The sequence below is a fragment of the Montipora capricornis genome, chromosome 12 (genome assembly GCF_036669925.1).
Source record: "Montipora capricornis isolate CH-2021 chromosome 12, ASM3666992v2, whole genome shotgun sequence".
NCBI classification, from domain to species: Eukaryota; Metazoa; Cnidaria; class Anthozoa; order Scleractinia; family Acroporidae; genus Montipora; species Montipora capricornis.
The window spans coordinates 3,690,142-3,710,141 of NC_090894.1; the positions used below are offsets into that span (position 1 = coordinate 3,690,142).

Below are 20,000 nucleotides of genomic sequence, written 5' to 3' on the forward strand. Positions count from 1 at the left end.
GTGAAGCGTTGCGTGACATCCAGAAAGATAGTGCCAGGTCCTCTCTTGGAAGGAACATGGCGGCGTGACGACTAGAGCGCCAACCAAGTGTAAAGCTCGAAAAATATCGACCTCCTTGCTTCCCGCCATATTGGATACACTGAATAATATGTAATCGTGTGGGTCACAAACTGTGCTATTATTCTTGGTGGTGAATTTATTAGGTTCCGAGGAGAATTTGTGCTTCGTCTCACTCGCCAACATGGCGGCCGCAGGATGCTTGCTTCCACACTACAGCTCCAAGGAATATTTAGCAATTAGTCTGGTACAAGTCGTTGCTGCTTGGACAGCTGTTGCATTCTCAAACTACGCTCTAGAAGGAGTGTCGCTAATTTCAACTCCAGCACGTTCCTGTCGGTTATTTTGTGGTGTATATTTTGTGTTGTGTTTCAGCCTCCTTCGTCTCAAATCTCGAGCAAAATTTACGGTAAGTTGACTGAGTACTGTCAAAGAATTAGCGTGAACAAATGGTTAGGGCTCCGTACACAGGACTACATTTTACATGTCCTTAAGCTGGCTGAAACTAGTTTTAACCAAGAAACTGTTTGTCACCAAACAGCAGTTAAACTGCAGAATAGCCAGAGACTTATTTGTATATACAGATGGCATGTGTTGTTATACACTGTGTTCTATGCCTCGTTCTTCAAACGATGCCGCTACAAGAACAAATTATAGGTGGTTTGCAACCAATCTGTAGAGTCACAGACAACAATGATGTTATGTACAATTTCTAGTGGACGAAGAAAAGAAGCTAATGACAGATCTTTTGTTTTTGTCCACAAACATGGCGGCGATGATGTAACATGAGAAACACCTATTGGGTGGCTATTCTGCAGTTACTCCCAAACTGCGTTGGTAGCCTGTAAAACAATAATTATTGATAAATATGAATTGTGCAATATAGCACAATTCATACAGGCCTCCCAGTTGGAATATTGTAAATAGTCAAATTATTTGGCAAGAAAAACTGAAAAACTCATAAACATTGCCCCCCCCCCCCTCCCCCCTCTCCTCCCCCTTAGCCCCTTAGACAGGGTAAAGAACCAGCACAAACTGATATCTCTTACAACAACATTATCTGTATCCTGTTTACATTGATGTGAGGCAAACAAGAGCTGGTTATCCATCCGGGCATTAATCCAGCCCATTGAAACTTAACTTCAGTGAACAATGGGGTACCACTGTTTTCCTGTTGGTCACGTTTAGGCAGACAGATGGGCCAAACAGTCTACATTCTAATAGCTGCGTTGATTCAAATTATTTGCCATGTTTATTTGAATCTTCTTTTTTTTTTGGCCAGGAAAAAAGGCAAAAATGGTAAATTTTTTATCGCTAATCTTGGTGATTAAATTAATATCATTGCTAATTATTTTCCACAGGCATCTCAACTCATCAAGCTTGTCATTCTTTTACTTGGGTCATGTGTTTCTTTTCATGTCATTGCTGTCTTGTTTGGGGCTCCACTATCAGAGTATGTCTGAAGTACAAGTTATTTTTGTTGTATGTGTTTCTTTTATCAGTGACAGCCTGTCATTTTGTCAGGAGTCATTAATATTTGCTAAAATCCAGAGCCAAGTTAACCCATTCACACCTAAGACCTGTGCCCCAATCCTCAGGTGGGGAAGGGTTTTTGAGTGGACCTAGTATCAAAATCTGTTCATGGTATTTAACGCATCGACTGCTGGAAGTGAGACTTGACAAATTTTAGTCTGGCATCGTGGAGTGCCTGAGGAGCCATTGAGTTAACTCATTACATTTACATGGAGGTCAGCTAGGAAACTAATGGTTTATTTTGGCCACCATGCTCAAACATTTTTTACTTAACATAATAGAAACATCACAACCAAATACAAAAACTTTGTAACTAACTGTAAGTATTACCACGTCAAGAGGAAATAAAAGTGTATTGTATTATTGTATTGTATCATTCGTCCCTGAAGCCAACCCCATTGATGAGTAAAATCGTCTGATGTTAGAGTAGACAGTGTTAAGGTGGGTTAATTAGTGCAAAGCAGCTTATCTTAGAAAAACTGGGGCCAGGGCTGAGTTGCTTACAGATTGGTAGCACTATGTAATGTTAAATGCCATACAATGAATCAGGGAGGGGAGTCAGAGTGGTTTAGTGGTCATCAGCCACGCCTCCCACCTCTGTGACCCGGGTTCAACCCTGACCTTGGGCTGTATGTGGGCTGAGTTTCAGTCGATCTCAATCTGACTCCGAGGGTTTTTCCTCCAATTCATCAAAATCGACTCTCAGTCAATTACCGATACATCCAACTGCGGGCAGATGCCCTCGATAGGGATAACCTCTGGTATCCTTCCCTTTTGTTGAATTACAGGAATAAAGTTGCTATTACTATTATTATTATTATTATTATTATTATTATTATTATTATTATTATTATTATTATTATTATTATTATTATTATTATTATTATTATACTTAACCAATCTTTAGAGATCCCCATGCATCCAGCCACTTGGTCCAGTTTGCCAACATGTTCAGCTCAAGTTATGATAATTTTAGGGTTTTGTTAGCATACACATAGATTTTGTTTTGCTAGGGTTGTCTGCAGTGTTTGTTATTGGGTTTTACGTTTTACAGAATTATTATCCTCATACATGTATTAGTTGAGATGAGAGGAATCAGTTCATCAGAAGACGAAGCCTTTACCTTTACATTTTATAAAGTAATTACTGGTAGGATAGTGCGCACACTCTTATTGGTCAATAGCTGTTTAGATGAGAGTATGGAAACATGGCTGTGACATCACACGAATTTTGATTGGGTATGTGTTGTCAGATGCACGTTTTGATTGGCTGATAGGAAATATGAATTATCTTTAAGAAATATTTTATAAAAGCAATAGAGGACTTTTTTCCATGTTTCCATAGCCTCATCTAAACACTCGGGAAAGTTGTGAGAATTCAATTCTATGCTATGGAAACACAGAAAATGTGCTCTATTGCTTAAATAGGAAAAAAAAAAACTGGAAACAAAGCTGTTATTATTTTTGTTTGATGACAATAGGCAGAGTGAGGAGACATTTTGTTGGGCATTACTGGTGTCTCATCTAGTCATACTTCCGGCTAGTAGTCTACTGGGAACACAGCTGGAACTCATTCCAAAGATCTTTTTCAGTACTTGGTAAGATAGACTACATTGCACCTTTAAATGCATTTAAGAGAATTCTTTTTGCATACAGTGTACATTTTGGAATGGTAATTTCTTATAACAAAAATTGCATAATGGTCAGTTCCCACTTTAGGTATGTAAGTACATCAATTGTGGGCAAATTTTGCACTACAGTGGGTGTGAGTCCTGTTTGAACCTTCATTTCTAAGGCTTTTTGTTTGTGTGCTTAGGGTTGTGTTCTATTGCGGTCAACCGCTTTCGGTTGGTTTGGTTGATCAAGATACTTTCTCAACCGGTATCACACTAGGTTGAAACGGTTGAAAGAGCATTAGCAGCAACCGCTGTCGTTTACACGAGCCATTTAAAGTCGGCCACGGGCTCCTGCCATGTTGGTTTCGGGCCTCAACTTGTCAACGCCGAGAAGTCTGGTTGTAACTATTCCCGGGAGTTACCGCGTTTCAACCGAAAACAGTTGGAAAAGTGTCCTATTGGGAAACCTCAACCGCTTCAACGGAAATCAGTTGCGGTTGAAACAGTTGACCCCAGTAGATCACGACCTAAGACTTTGCTGACTTGAATATTTGAAGATGGACTGATTAAGTGATCCTTGCATATAACAGGAAAATTTTTACTAAGTTAGCTTATAGCCCCCCGAAAAATTAATAGGATTGGAACCCATGACCTGTGCAATGCTGGTGCAATGCTCTACCAACTGAAGTAAATGTATGAATTAAATTAAGCCATACAGTTAGGAGCAGATCAATTTGTTGGACTCATTTGTTTCTGTGACAGGAATGATGAATGAGTATGTTTGAACTGCAGGTTATAAATGGAAGATAGAAGTGATCCTTGCACTTAACTTGACAATTTTTACTGTTATGTCCTGTTAAGCTAAAGTGAGATGATCAAAATAGTTTCTCTTCCATCTATAACCTGCACTTCAAACATACGTCTTTTTTTTCATTCATCATCCCATACATACATTTTTCATTGACTTAAATGTGTTCATTGAGGCAAAGAACGAACATCACCTTAACTTTATGTAAGTCAAAGAAATCTTAAAAGATGAAATATGCACAAAATCCTTTCCAGATCACTCCTGCAAAAAAAATTGTTTTCAATGTGAAGTATGACACTAAATTAAGTTGCGTGCAAGTTCTACTTTCTTTTCTTGATTTCCCATCGCTTGAATAATTTTACTACCTGTAGTGAAATACAGGAGCAGGATTTTTCTTACAGTGTACTATTGCAATGGTTATGGCACTTGTATGTACACCGATTTGTCCCTGGTTTTACTGGTTGTTGGCATGGTGGCCGAACGGTTAGCATGCTGGACTCCGAATCGAGTGGTCCAGGTTGAGCCCTGGCTGGTTCATTATGTTGTGTTCGCGGGCAAGACAAGTTACTCTCACAGTGCCTTTCTTCCCCCAGGTGTATAAATGGGTACCGGCAAATTTAATGCTGGGGGTAACCTTGCGATGGACTAGCATCCCATCCAGGGGGGAGTAGAAATACTCCTAAGTCGCTTCGTGTCACAGTAACCGGAGAGAAGTGCCGGCCTGATGGGCCACTAGGCTTGTAGCAGACTTTACATTGTTGGTTCTATACTCTGCTCTGAGCATTTACTTACCGGCCACTCTGGTTTTTCCTTTTTTTGTTAACAACCCAACATTGAGAGAAGCGATCCTCTTAGTTAGCTGGATACTTGTACATGTAGCAACAGGACATTTGCATGATGACACCATATGACTACAAGTACCAGAATCCTTCAGGGTTCGCTTGTCTCATGTTAATTAGAGCTATTGTTATTTTTACCCCACTGGGAATACAAAATTTAAATATGAAAAGAAAAACAAACTGAATTGTGGTAGTTGTAGTCAAATGACGCCATCATGAAAATTGCCTATTGTCTCTTATAAACATCTGTAAAATTTGGGCTTCTTCAACTGGGTTCTAACCCGACTCAGTTCGTGTGCATTGGACATGACTGAATCTATAACCTCTGTGATGACCATGCAATACTCTACCAACTGAGCTATTAAGCCACTAAATTTCACATTTATTTCAAACCAACATTGGATTGAAATAATAATAATAATAATTCAGGAGAGTGTTCATGGATTACTAACTCGAGACTTGAATAAAGGAATTAATGTTGTTGTCATCGTTATTCTTTTCATCATGTGTTTGTTGTTGCTATCATTTTGATTCCCTTTTGAAAATCTTCCAGGTCTGACGCCACTCCAGAAGCTTATTTTCAATGTTCAATCACATGCACTCTGGTCGGTGCCTGGATTGGCGCTTTTCCGATCCCTCTGGACTGGGACCGCCCATGGCAGGTGAGCATGTGATCGATGCTACTCTCTCTGAAAAAATAATGAATGTAACTTGTGCAAAATGATTCATCGATTTCTCTGTCCTTGGATGTTGCATAAGAAGTTCCTAATGCTGTGGATCAGCGAAGGTTCTTCATCCATCACATGCACACAGTAGCATTGGCCTCACTTGAGTTCTTTCCATACACATACACAGGCTGCTTAGGACAAGACGCACCTGCACTCATGGTGATCTTTTGACCATGGATCGTCTGGCTTAGGCTGAATCAAGTACCCTTTCACGCTCACTGATTAGCATCCTTTCCATTAAGAGAGATAAAGGGCACACGGGTATTTGAGATAAAAGTTGTGGATTTAGATAAATACATAGAAGCACTTCGTTTTCGTTTTTGTGGTAGTGCACTTTATAAGTGCACTACACACTGTCACCGGGTTTGTAAGAATGAGTGATTGAGGGATTGTAAGACCGTGGTGCCAAATAGGCCCGTATCGCGTGCATAACTCACGAACATAAACAGGTCTGCTGGAAGCGAGCTGGAGTTTCAACAAAATGAGCTCCAAAATCGGCATGAATTTGTGACGCTGATGAATAATAAAGCAGCTGCTATTTCCAAAACGATGGAATTACCTGGTGATAAATAACCTCATCTAGGAGAGTGAATTTTTGACTTTGCAGAAACAATGGTCAACAACCTCAAGAGTTGGGATATTGTGATCTTTGTGTTGAATTCGCACATTTCTTGTCGATCTTTAAAACACTTGAAAGAAAAAAAAACAAACCAACAAAAACAAAAACCCGGTGTCTTGCCATCATTTTGATACAGATGTATCCTTTGTTTCGCGAGTAAACTTGCGGGCTAACTTGATCACGGCGCCCGCTGAATTCGATGTCACTTTTGATTTTGCGATTTACTTGTGCAACCAAAAGTACAATGGAAAAATTGAGCAAAGCAAAAGTCTGCCAAAATGTTTTTCGCTGATGGTAACTTTTTATATTCTCGGTATAAAATTTAAGTTGTTTTCACGTCGCAAATTTTGTTGCTGATGGCAAAGTATTTTATTCTCGATCGACACTTCTGAAAACTACTTCTTCTCCTCCTAAAAACTGTGTATCAGTGTTCGTTTACTTTTGTATCAATATTTGTTTTGCATAAAGAAGGCTAACAAAATCTGTACCTTGCTTAGTTCGCATTTTTGAGCGTTAATATAGAATTTTCGGTCCTGTATTTCTGACCGCAAGTCCTATATTTGGAGGTCACCCATCCAAACACTAACCCCGCCCGACAGGGATTAAGTTTAGTGAACTTTTGGCTTACAAAGCTGTCAGGGGCTCAGAGTGCACGCTCAAACTTGTGGTGAAAAAGAAGAACTTTGTAAGGGAACTTAAAAATGATCAATATGTCAGCCTTGAAGCCAATGTTTCTCGATTCTCCTTTATTTTCGTCAATCTTTGTGGGATTTAGTATTCTACTAGTAACTACATGTAAGTAACTACATCTCAGGGGGCTATTTACCTAAGACATCTACCATAGCACTATAATGATATCAAAACAATATCGTGGTACATAAGAACGTGTACTATTAGAGCTACATATTACGCAAAGATAACTTGAATCTCCTGGAAGACAAAACTCAGCTCAGTTGACACGATACAGCGCTGTGTTACTGCACTACCACACGTAAGCATTGCGTGCCTATTGTTGTTGTTGTTGTTGTTGCTGCTGCCACTTGAATTGTGTAGGGTATTCAGAAGGGGGCAAAAGTAATTTACTATTTTCTATAGCAAAGAAATATTAATAGCTTTTTAGCCTCGTTAATGGCAAAACTATCGTTCTAATATGGGAATAGTATCGCTGCTATCGCAGTAGTATTGCAATGGTAATTTGGCTATCACAACACGCAACATGATCTCCATCCAAACTCTAATGAAGATACCAAAAAAATTATCGCCGCTCACTAAAAAGCTGTGTCCATTCCTATTGTGCGAACGCTTTTTTAATTTATATGTCATCTTCCGCCTCGTTAGTTATGTAGAGGTTTTTCTGTAGTTTATTGTACTCTTTTGATAGTTTTTTCTAGGTGTCGCCTTTGTGTTAGTCTCGCAATTAGTTTGTATTGTTTTCGCGTAACACTTGTAAATTTGTGTCCCACTAGTTTTCCTATAAATTGTACGGCTTAGTTTAATGCAAATTTGGGAGGTTGCAGGTTGTTTTGGTGAGAGTACTGCGAGATGTAGACTACTTAGTGCCTTTTCCTCAAGAAACCGTCTAGAACCGGGTCAATTTCAAGTTGTAAATAGTATCGTGTGTACAGAGTTTACGGAGTTTTCTTCTTTTTAGTATGTTGATCGTTGTTTTATAACGTAAGCCGCAGACTGTGTTCACTGAGAACGGCCGAGTAATTGATTATTTGAAGTTTAAGTCCGTACCCGTGTTCAGACGTTTTGAGTTCGTATAGCGCACGGCTGTACACCTATGAAGTAAAGCATAGTAACGCAGTTATTCCAGCCTGATACGTATAGTCTCATTGTTTTTATTGGTAAACCTTGCACTTATCATCGTCATCATCATCATCATCGTCGTCGTCATCATCATCATCATCATCATCATCATCATCACCATCATCGTCATCAGGTTATGCACGTACTTACAGTTAAACTGTCTGTTTGCAGGTCTGGCCCATTCCCTGTGTGATTGGAGCGATTGTGGGTTACATCACAGGCTTGGGGGCTTCAACAGTTTTGGTTGGTATAAATGAGAAACGACTCCGTCTTCACTAACCCGAGCAAACCTGCTGTACCAATCACCGAGTCCCCCAGCAGCAGCAGGTATAATGAAAGGAACATCAGATGGTGAAAAAGGAAGACATGGGCGTTGCAAAGCAAGGGGAATACTTTAGGCTGTAGGAGGGGTCAAATTAACTGTAGAAGTTAATGAAATTCCACCATGGGAACTGAAATGTTCCACAAAATGACAAAAGGGAAGAAACCAAAGGTCGTTACGCCCACATGGGGATTCGCTCACCTAAGTCGTTTCGCCCAAAGTTAAGTCGATTTCCTAGCGCATGTTTTGATGTAGTAAAATGGCTGCGAGAGAGACTTGACTGCTAAGGTAAGTGAAAACAAGCACGAGGTTGATATGACTTAACTTTTGAGAATTACATTAACTAATACCTGAGAAATTTGATTGGCTGAGAGCAGAGGTATCTCAGCTTAATTTGAAATACCTACATGTAAAAATTACAGTTGCTATGGTAACCAAAATCACGAAATAACCTTGTCGGGCGAGTTACGAAAATATGGCGAAAGGATTTCCAGATTTTAAAATTCAGGAGAGTCAAGAACTAAAAGACAATTCAGAAATCCAAGATAGTAAGAAAAGTACATCGACCTGACTCAATGTGTGAATCAGCTGGGCCGAAAACAAAAACCTTGAAACCAATTTGCTCGCCTACGAAGCAAAACAAGTCGACGAAAAGTTGCAAAAGTTCTTCGTGTTTCGTGAATTTCTCAGACTGTGGTATATAGAGGATATTACTTGGTCGCGCGGGGATACGAATTTTATCTTCGAGTGCTGAAAGTATCTTCAGCACTCGAAAATAAAATTCGTATCCCCAAGCGGCCATGTAATATTCTGCTTATTATACAGCTATTGATAAAATGTCCAAATTTAAAACAACTTGTTTGACTCATTTTCGAAATGATGAAAAAGTGGCCACCAACCGCTAAAACACGCATGATGTGTAACATGAAACAAGATATGAAAGTGACAAATCATCATAAATGTAAAATTTTTGCAGTGAAAATGTTGATGTAGTATAGAAGAATTATATTAAAGCGCAAAAGTATCTTGCAATGAAGAGGAAGCTCGCGTTTTATTGGCTAATCGTGTTCGTTACCATGACGACACCTATATTCTCACATGTGAAAGATAAAAAAGATATGTTCACTGCGCGCGGTGAAGATATGATTTTTTAGTTAAAAAAATGATCCTGGTATTTCATCAGTATCTATATTATAAATAATAATATGTGATATTTGGTATTAATATCACTCGTGATATTTCAAAATTGTCCCAACGCCTAACGGCTCGTGAAATTATGTATAACAATTTTGAAATATCACTGGTGGTATTTATGCCAAATATCACTACAAATCATGCTATTACCTATACTAATACCCCAAGAAAATCCACGATCGACTCAAACTTCCAAGCGTTTGGCGATGGTTCAAGCGTAGTAAAACGCGATAATCTGCCCCAAAATAGGTGAATCACCATGTGTGCGTAACGACTTGTGGGCGAAACAGCCCGATTCCAAAGGCAAACATGCAAGTTTGGCCACATGAATAACTAAAATCGGTGTATTAGAAGTCGCAGTAGTCATCTGCTAATGGAAAAAATGCAAGCATTCTATGTAAATATAATGACTGCTACTAACAAATCTACCGATTATTCTTAAACCGAACTTTAATCCGAGAGGAGCGAGGAGCTTTTGTCACGGCAATCAATACTACGGGTCGGATTTGCTGTCACTGCAAAGTAGAGATTATAGTGGAAATAATTTTTTTTTAAATAAATGTCTTATATGTAAAAATGTTTGAACTTGAATAGTGGAATACTGAAAAAGTATTATTTCAATGTTTAGTGTTTTTTTTTGTCAGTGCGCGAGCGGGTGGAATTCAACAAATCCTGCAATCTGATTGGTTTAGGGAGCGGGAGGAATTTTCTCATTCGACCCGCTCACGGCGGGCGGAATCCTAGCCTTGGTCGCGTGAGGTTGTGTGATGACCTTACGTTTCCATTTTTTTGGCACCGAATCCGTTTACATACAGAAGTTACTTTTTATTAGACATGCGGGTTAGAAATATAATTCAAATAAAAATATTTCTCTTGGAAACGTTCAGTTTGTAATAGTCGCTTAATACTGCATTCGCTATCAAGCGCAGTGCGAGTCAACAATTAAAAAAGTGATTTCAGAGAAAAAGGGTTAGAGAGAGAGGTAAGGTCGGTCCAAATAGTGAAAAACTGTGATCTCGGTCTTGAAAAAGCTGCTATCGCGGCCTATCACTTAACGGATGCTCACACTGGAAAACCAGTTTGACAGGATTGACTAGTCCAAAAGTTCTGCTGTGGCGGCTTCAAAGAGTTGACGCAATTCAGACAGAGCCTCCTTTTCTCCTCCTCAGTAAAGAAAAGATTCGCATGAAAGCAAACTGAAAAGCCCAAAGTGCCCCAAAGCGTAATCAAAATGACAAAATAGTTGCCATTCTTTCTCACTTGTCGATCGCTTCCTTGGGCTTTTTACGCTCGTGCGAATGCATTATCCCACTGCAGTATCCCACAATCGTCACAAACCCTCGCTCGCGCAACGTTAGTTCGAGACGTTGGCATTTTTGCGGTATACAGGACGCGCATTTACTCTTTGATTTCACAATCGTTACAATTCCTAGCTTGTATAAAGGTGGTTGATAAGTTAACGGTGCTTGGTACGTTTAAAGCATGATCATTTTTTCTTTGTTGCGCGATCGCAACATGCTAATATACCCTGTCCCTCTAATTGCAAATAACCAAACAAGGATATTTTATATTCCTTTACTGAACGAAATCAATCCAAACGTATGCATAAAATAATTGCACTGGCAAACTTTACATCTTTTTGTTTCGTTTACAGGTATTGCGCGCAAATGTGTGATTTTAGTAAAGAAAAGAGAAAACAATAGCAGGCGGTATCTATTGTTTGTATTGACCGCCTACTACATACTAATGAGCATTGCCGCGCGTGCATAGCAACCAATGAAATGCGTGCTTCTTGCGCGTCTATGAATAATTACGAGCAATATGACAGTCCTAAGAAGTTTATTGAACTGTAAGTAAATGTCCTGAGAACAATAGGCATTTCTCCCGATGAAGCACGGTCTGCTCGCAGAAAACCCTTAGATCTTGCTTGGTCGGAAGCAGATTAGCCTAACGTGGGAGAGGAGCGCGTGACGAAGCCCCAAGGACGTCTGCTTGGGCAATTATGTCCTTGGGATGCTATAGAAGCAGGTTAGCCTCGAGTGAAAAGTTAATAGACCTTATTCACGATAGCCGCCATGTTGGATTTGCCTTTATCATGCAAATTAGCTACACACTTCTGAGGGGGCAAACAACACAAGTTCGAGAGCTTATAACGAACATCTTAGACACACAGATGATTTGTTTCTCGTTCATTAAATGTTTATTACCTAAGTAGTAAAATAGAATGCTTACACAAGTTACTTCGATGTTTTTTTTAGTGAAAAATGAGCAGATAACGAAGTAGAAAGTCAAAATGTCGGAGGCAATCAAAAGATATAAAATTATTGTAAAAGGTACTTAATTCTAAATTCTAAAATGTACTTTTAGCAATGTTAATTTAATATTTCGACGAGCCGATTTTCCGCAATTTGCCTTTATTCCAATGTTTGCCCCACAGCATAACACATGGCTAATTTGCATGAAAATTTGAAAACCATCATGGCGGCTATCGTGAATATGGGCTATTGGCTGCGAACTGAATGTCGCTAGGTTTTCTATAATTGATACCGGTGGTATTTGTAACCAACCTTTTTATCATGCCCGCCTTCTTAGACTTATAACTCTTTTGAAATCAACGGTAAAACAATCACTGTGTTTTTAATTACTTAGGATGTTATCCGTTCAAGTCTTGCTTTCCATAGAAACCACAATTGACTTATTCATGAGAATTTCCATGGCAAACTAAGCTGCTCTAGAAGTATCTGTTTTTTTTTTTTTTCTGGCAAAAATTTAAATCATCCCGCGATGAATTAAACTCTTGTGAACAAGTAACTCACATGTAACCCACTTGTATTTTTGGCACTTAGCTTATTACCGTCATTGCATTGAATGAAGGTTTTTAAAGCGGATAAGGGATGGGTTGCTTTGCATTATGTAAGAATGGTGATCTTTTATTCCAGTAAAACCGTGTATTGAACTCACGATAATATTCGTTTCTATTACTGTTAGTTCATTATTTAGATATGGATGAAATACCTTGATTTTTCTTGTTCCAAAAATCTGATATCTTCATCGCGAAATGAAAAGACTATTTTTATCTTTCGCATGTGGGGATGTTGATGTCGTCATGGTTACGGACATGTCAGCCAATAATATAAACATCATTGAAGTTAAGTGACAAGATATAACAATTCTTGTGAGAAGCAAACGTACTGTATCCTTGCGTTTTTCAACATTTTATATTGTAGTCCCGGCCTCGACCAACGGTAATCCGCACTTTTGTCGAATAAAGAGCTGAGACGTCTTAGATTTGGGGTAATAAAGAGAACTGCGCTCATTCGGAAGAGATACCTCAGTACTCGAAGATAAAATTCGTATCCCCGTACGCGTAGTCATGTAACTTCAATCTTCTGTATAATCAAGGGTCGTAATTATCACCGGGAACGAAACAAATACTTGGTGCTGGCTACACATAAGAAAAAATTGTCATTTTAACCATTTTTCTCTTATAAGGAGACGTTTTCGACGAAGGTGCGAACTCATTTTTGCCCGTGCAAAAAGGCTTCAAAGAGATCAGGCGGGTTTATATACTAGGGAAGTAAGAAAGCTTTACGTATGATTTTTTTCCGCTTTCATCTACATCTACATCTACATGTCCCAGCATTCGGCAAAGTTCTTTTGACTTATGGCTGTTTTTGCTTAGGTGTCTCATACACCACAAGCCCTTTTAGATACATTACGGCAAGCCGGCCTTTTCTACTGGAAAGAACACACTCACAGAGGACAGCCGCATGCAATACCGGGAACTTCATCCCCTACTCTTCTCGAATAGTGTGTGGGTTCTTTAACGTCCCACAGAGAACTTATAAACATGGAAGATATTTGTGAGACGGGGCCTACGGTTTATAGTCCTTATCCCAGAAGACTTGAAAGTCTAACCCTTTCCGGGTGTAATTACAAAGGCAGCACTTTCTCCTCAGTTATTTTAAGACCCTGAGTGTTGGTCCGGCGGGAGTGGAACTCATGACCTCCCACATGACATCCCCGTTGTTTTAAACAAGTGAGCCTCCGGTGCACGGTGAACGGATTTACTCCAGAGATCTCAGGTCTAGTTTTATCGCCCTCGAATGCCTCGATGTGAACGGGTTTATTTTAACGAGGTATCTCTAGAGAAACCGAAGTACAATCTCAGGTTTAGTTGTATCGCCATCGAATGCCTCATGATGGTAGTTGAACAGATCAAAACACGATAAGGTGGATAAAGTATCAAATATGTCTCGGGTTGACTTGAGTTATTGTCGCACTTTTATGACCTATAGCTACATGGACCGAAGTATGAACTGAACTCGCCAATTGCGTGTGCCTTCTTTTCTGTATCATATTTTATACCTCAGCGGGAAAGCTCTAGAAAGAGAAAGACGCTATATATGAGAGAGATTCAGTTCCGCGTTTACGTGAATCGGCAAACGCAGGTTCAACTACTTGTCCTGAAAGCATGAAAGTATTTTCTCTCACTTCGAGTCGTTGCTCAATTATTGTTCATAGCAGACAAGAAATGAACCGGCTTAGATCGTAACGTCATGCTAAATCTCTCCATTATCTGAAACAGAATGTCAAACTGAGGGTAAAAAAAGACTAATTTATAATGTAGCACGGGTACCTCATTGTACTTTGCAAATGAAGAGCAGTTTGATGAGGTGTATCAATATTTTCTTTTGCTGTTGACACAATTTACATTTAATGAGGCACCGAAGATTAATATGTAGAATTTGTCCCAAATAAATTAAATTTGTTAGTTATTTCCAGCTTTTGACTAGAAAGATGGAAAAACAGATGAGAAGAATTACGGTAATGAGGATTCACCTCTATGAAGGGTTGAACTCAATTCGCACAATTTACTTATTACTGAATTTCTGAATAAAAAATGTTAACTAAAATGAATTTAAACCATTTTAATTTTCCTAAAATTAAGCAATATGCAATATTTAAGTCTCCTTTTTAAAGAGGCAACCTAAATTTCAATGCAATTGATAGATTTAACTTGTGAACCGAAATTCTAAAATGCGAAGCAGTGCCGAAGCCGATTCAAATCCTGTTAATTTTCCTTACATCAAGCAATATGTTATGAATTCAGTCAAACTTGTTTTCGTAAATGGAGCTTTCTCAAGTTTGTAATTTAGCGAAAATTTAAACTTAACAGTTTTGAGCTCTGCAAAATGAAACTTTCAAGATGAAGTGTAATTGATTTTCCTTTTTGGAGTATTAAAGGTTTGCTAATTTAAAAAAAGGAACAATATTTAAAGTGAGCGAGTCAGCTTGTTTTATTATCCAAATTTGCCGACAGGTTTATTAATCACAGTTAACTTGTTTAATTTTTCTTAAATTAAGCAACGTGAAGTTTAATTTAAATTTACTCTTTTAGGAGTGAAACGTAAGTTTAAAAAGGAATTAACTGTGCGTTAAAACGAAGTTCACTCATTTTGATGAGTAAAATGGTGATATCTCTAACAAGAGCGGAGTTTTTTTTTTTCGCTGAGTTCTATTCATTCCTGTTTCGATTAAATTCTTTTCAGTAAGATTTAAATATCTATTTATTTAACTTCTGCACACCATCACCGTGTTTTCGTAGCGTTTGCCAATGGCTCTGGTAAATAAATTGATTTGATTAGCCTCCAGTCACTTCAAATTGGCTTGCCGCACTCAAATTAATTTGTGCCAAATCATTAAACATTAACGGTCATAAGCGAGCACGAAACTCCCCAATTTTCGAGGACTGCTTATTTAAAGTCAATTAGTATATTTCGATTGTAATTGTCGTTAGCGTTAATTGCAGACTCGTGTAAAGTGCTCTTCAAAATCGAAAGCAAGCAGGGAATAGTAACAGAACGAGCCAAAAACTTGCATCACCTTTAGTCGCTTAGACAATATCAATAGAAGTATTTTTTTTAGTGCAATTAAAATTCTTTCTTTGTGTGTTAGCGTCGTGAGGGTAACAGAACAATTGTTTCACAGTACACAAAATTTTACACGTAACAGTAATTTGGATCGAAAATCTTTCCGTTTTTTTCCTCAGTTTTCGTGAAACGTTTATGAGAAATGTTTCTTTTTGTAATTGACTTATTGCTTGTTTTAACGATCGACAATATTAAATAAAGCGCATAACCTAGGGCTCAGCATGTGTTTAAATTATAGATCGCTGACTTAGGAATTTTTCCAAACTCCTCCATAAGTTCTTCTAAACATTTGGCATCCCTGGCGTGTGGGAAGCTCAGAAGAAAATCGCCGGTTTTTTTTTTTCAAGCACGCGTTGACAAAATGTGTAAATTTGTGTTCGTGTACTGGTGGTAGCGTTTATTAATATTTTAAAATGGATTTTCAGGTGTGAAATTCATTTGCAAAGTGCACGTTGGCTCTTGAAATTACCTGTTTCTTCTTCTATGGAGTTCTTTCGGATGTTGTGGGCAGGCTAGCTGTGTAGTTCTTTCAAACCGTGCTGGATTTGCTTTCAAGGAGGACTGCCTCGGCCATGGAAGAAAAACAGGATTTAAGAAAATAATATAAAAACGTTAATTGATTATTTTTTCTGGACCTAATCATATGTAAATTGGTAATTTCGTTATCAAAACGGCCCTTTGATACTCAGCTACTCAGCCACAAGATAATTTCCAATTCTTATCTGTTAAATTTGAGACCCGCTAATTTCTAGTTGAGTGGTTATAAAATGGCAATTGTTCTTGTCGAAGATTCGAGTCGTTTGGCAAAAATCGCAGAAGGGCCTACCAAATATTAAATTCTTAGTTTTTGAAAGTCGGCTTTTGCCGTTGTAAAGATTGTTCCGAACAGAAAGCAACAGAAGTGGTAATGTGTTGTCCCCACGAGATGGGAACAGTCTTTGTTAGACGGTAATCAAATTAGTGAGAATTGAACCACGACTGGAATTCCTTTTGATTATATGCTGTCTTATGCGTAGACGGGTGGATCTTAATAGCCTTTGTCAAAACGTTATTCAAACAACTCTGCGGGAAAAATGAGCTTGTAACAATCAATTGCATCTAATTAAATTACTACTGCAGCGCTACCAATCAGAGCCGATGGTGGAAATATGAGAAAGTGTCACAATTAAAACGCGCCTACTGATTGGACGACTTGCTCATTGCAATGCAAATACATTTTACAAAGCAATTATTTTTGGGCAGTTTCTCTTACATTTGGAACTAACATTGGTCAAGGGCAGTCTCTCAAGCGTCGATGAGTCGATTACAAATGATGTCCGGAAATTTCACACGCTTTGAAAACGCCTTGGAGGAATTTCGCCAAGGAAAAGAGAATGGCCTGAACGATCAAACGTGGACGGCTTCCGCTTATAGCGATATGGTCGGCAGTGATCCTTCAACCAAAGGTAAATTGGAGGATTTTGTGATCTCACCAGCTCTTAAAATTTTCAGAAAATCCCTGTCTGCATGTATGTTCGAAAGTAACTACTTGTTGAAAGTAATCTGGAGAGAAATACAATTTCGTTTCCATTTCCTCGTCTTTCGCTAGTTGTGGTCGCTCTAATTGTTTTGGTACAGCGTTGGTAGTGTTGCAGGATTTAGCCAAACTCTCGCGGTCCCCGAGAAACGCGATTTAAAACAAATAAAATTCGGATTTATTTAAATTATCACACTGTTACAGAATTGAGTTTCATTGGTAAATTACCGCTAGCCTTTGTTTTATTTTCCTTTGTGAATTTACCCGTAGAGGACATGTCATACGTTTTTAGCGTTGAGCTTCTCGGAAGATTTCTTATGCTGTCCAATGTTACAGGTTGCGATATGAAGAGGAAACGCGAAAAAGATACAGAGGACTCGATGGAGGAAACAAGTGGTACGAAAAGACGCCATAGAACGACTTTCACTCAGATACAGTTAGATACACTGGAGGACGCTTTCATTCGCTCGCAATACCCTGATGTCTACACTAGAGAAGTACTCGCAAAAAAGATTAATTTGAGCGAGGCCCGAGTGCAGGTAATGTACTTCTCTTGAGACAAGATGGGTCAAGGACTTTCTTGGACCCCTTGGTTGAGCTAATACAATCAATGGATATCTTTTTGTCTGCGCTATTACCGTCAATTAACATAACACAAACACGTTTTGAAATTTACTTATCTTTTCGTTCGAATTGCGACAAATGATGCGTTCAAAAGCCTTTAATGCGGCCTAAGACTATATCCACGGTTAGTGAACCTTTGGTAAATTTTCTTCACAAATTTGTGCACGATTTGCTTATCAAATAGCCTGCGACTTGTCGAGCGCTTGCGCATGTGCAGAGGTCCTTGCACCTGTTTCACAGTGCACGTGCATTATTAGCAAGAACAGTGGCTTTAATTAACAGATGTTAAAATAATTACGAAAAGTAAACTTACCACATTTATATCAAGCATTTCAAGGGTACGAATGATATCTCTGATACGGGTAAAGCTCAGACGTAATTTCCAGAGAATTTTCAGATAAAAATTGCCCTTGACCCGAACCGTGAATGTATTTTAAGAGCGCTTGTCCCTATTTCAAGAGCGTAATTGTCTGCGTTGAAGAACGAGGGCGCATTGTCAAGGATTTTGTTTACTTAAGTTGAAGAATGTGGCTAATTTATTATTCAAGAAGTGTCCTTTATATCGACAAGAATAAACGGGTCACTTCATTCGAGTGGACACAACACCTTAAGCATGCATGGAACAGTACTTAGGCTGTTTGCTTTGAAATTGGATTAAATTATATCACCGAAAAAATCTCTTAAATAACGTTTTGTCGAAAGAGTTTTGTCAAAGTCAAAGAATTACAATTGCTTTTAAAGTTTTGCGATTAGTAAGTTTCCCGGGGAGTGACATCGGTCAATGACTGAAGTTTCAGAGGCTTGAATTTTCATCCTCGTCTTCACAACTCGGCGGTTTATGAGAAACAGTGGACCCTTGAAAAGAAAGGAATTTCCGTGCAATTTCGGCAGCTTCGAAGAACTTCCAACATTAAATGGTTGCTAAGTGGGTGTCTCAAATCCTTTAGCACCGTTCTCGGTTGAAATTGTTTCGTAAAAACTTCTCGTCTTAGTTTGCTATGAGGGTATTCTTGAGTTTGTCTTACTTCAATCTTCGAATGCCGAAACCATTTTGTAAATGTTATTATGTTTGTGCAAACAAATTAATTAAAAGGTAAATACAATGGCTTTGCATTTTGTGCAGCGCATTAAAGCCAAAGATGATATGATGTTGTTTGACTCGGTGGGCGAAACTGAAGACGCATGATAGTCGAAAGGGTTTTTTTTATCGAGAAATGGTTTATGACAGCTTCCGAGTAACGAGTTAACGAGTATCCAGCACTTAGTAGTGACCACGTGCTCGGCATAATTACGATTCTTAAGTCGGAAACCAAAGAATTTAAAATTATAGAGTTTTTAACTACGTACTAATGCTTGTTCCACGCACAACCTTACATGGGTGGAATAGGAATTTTTTGAAGATTAAATTGCCCAAAATTAACATTTTTTAACCCCATTCCTAGATATTACAAAGTCACATTTCCCGAAGTCTCTTTACAAGGAGTCAGCGACCTACTGCAAATTTGCATGTCTGGAGTTTATCTTCGCAAATTAATTAAGCAACTCAAGTAAACGGCGGTATGCCGTTATCAAGATGAGACTAATCGAATTCCAAATAATTGTTTTTCTAACTTGAATTTATGTCTTTTGCAATTAACTCCTTTTAAATAAAGTCATAATCACCAAATCCATTTCCGCGTCAGTCTGAACTTTGAGGATGCACAAAGTCGGAACTGAAATAATCACGAGTTTTCGTTTTTGTTGTTTAAATAACTTGAGAATATTCAACATATCTCAGTTATGTTTTAGGGTTTTTGTTTTTAAGAGTCGAAAGCGTTCAATACATTTTATTGTCAAGTAAGAAGTAAATAATTTTTTGACCACCTTCCATACCGTCCTTGTATATTCGATATGTCCATATACCACGTGGTATCAATATTTCATGGTCTCTCAAGTTGTCGCCCTATGAAAACCAACCCCGTAACGGAATGAAATTTTCTTCATTATAGTCATGCCGACCGTTAATAAGTCGCTTATAGTTTTCTAAGAAGTTATTTATCAGACATGAATCGCTCACTCTTATTTTGACAAACATTTCACTGCATGGTGCCAAAGAAACCCTAAAGGACGGATAAATTGATTGTTAGGGCTTATTGAGAGCGATCATAGTTTTTTGCGGTGGTTAATTACACTAGCTCAGCGTTGTTTGAAGAAGTTAGTTTCAAAGTGTTCGTCTTCCTAGCCTTAATCGACAGGAACTGGGCCTGATACAAGCTTTACGTTTAAAAAATGTTATTGTAGTCTAGATCTCACTGTAGAACTGGCTTTGAAAGGCGCCCGGCTCAGTAGTCACCTGACTGGGACATCTTGCATAGCATAATGAGCGACACCGCAGAGAAGGTGTTCAGGTGTTCGATGAAC

The 20,000-nt window shown here is 38.6% G+C and overlaps 2 protein-coding genes across 2 annotated transcripts in view; both read left to right on the top strand.

Moving 5' to 3' along the window:
* The first annotated feature begins 28 nt into the window (after positions 1–28).
* LOC138026204 (phosphatidylinositol-glycan biosynthesis class F protein-like) lies at positions 29–10,407 on the top strand. Its single transcript, XM_068873436.1, has 5 exons — positions 29–466; positions 1,419–1,510; positions 3,071–3,187; positions 5,406–5,514; positions 8,183–10,407. Exons 1-5 carry the CDS (start codon positions 242–244, stop codon positions 8,288–8,290), a joined length of 651 nt encoding a protein of 216 aa, XP_068729537.1. The 5' UTR covers positions 29–241; the 3' UTR covers positions 8,291–10,407.
* Positions 10,408–10,540: 133 nt separating this feature from the next.
* The window catches only part of LOC138026203 (homeobox protein prophet of Pit-1-like), an 11,063-nt gene continuing 1,603 nt past the window's right edge, over positions 10,541–20,000 (top strand). Inside the window, exons 1-2 of the mRNA XM_068873435.1 lie at positions 10,541–16,905; positions 17,313–17,515. Coding sequence (XP_068729536.1) covers positions 16,755–16,905; positions 17,313–17,515 — 354 coding nt within the window. The 5' untranslated portion in view covers positions 10,541–16,754. The remainder of the gene's footprint in view (positions 16,906–17,312; positions 17,516–20,000) is intronic.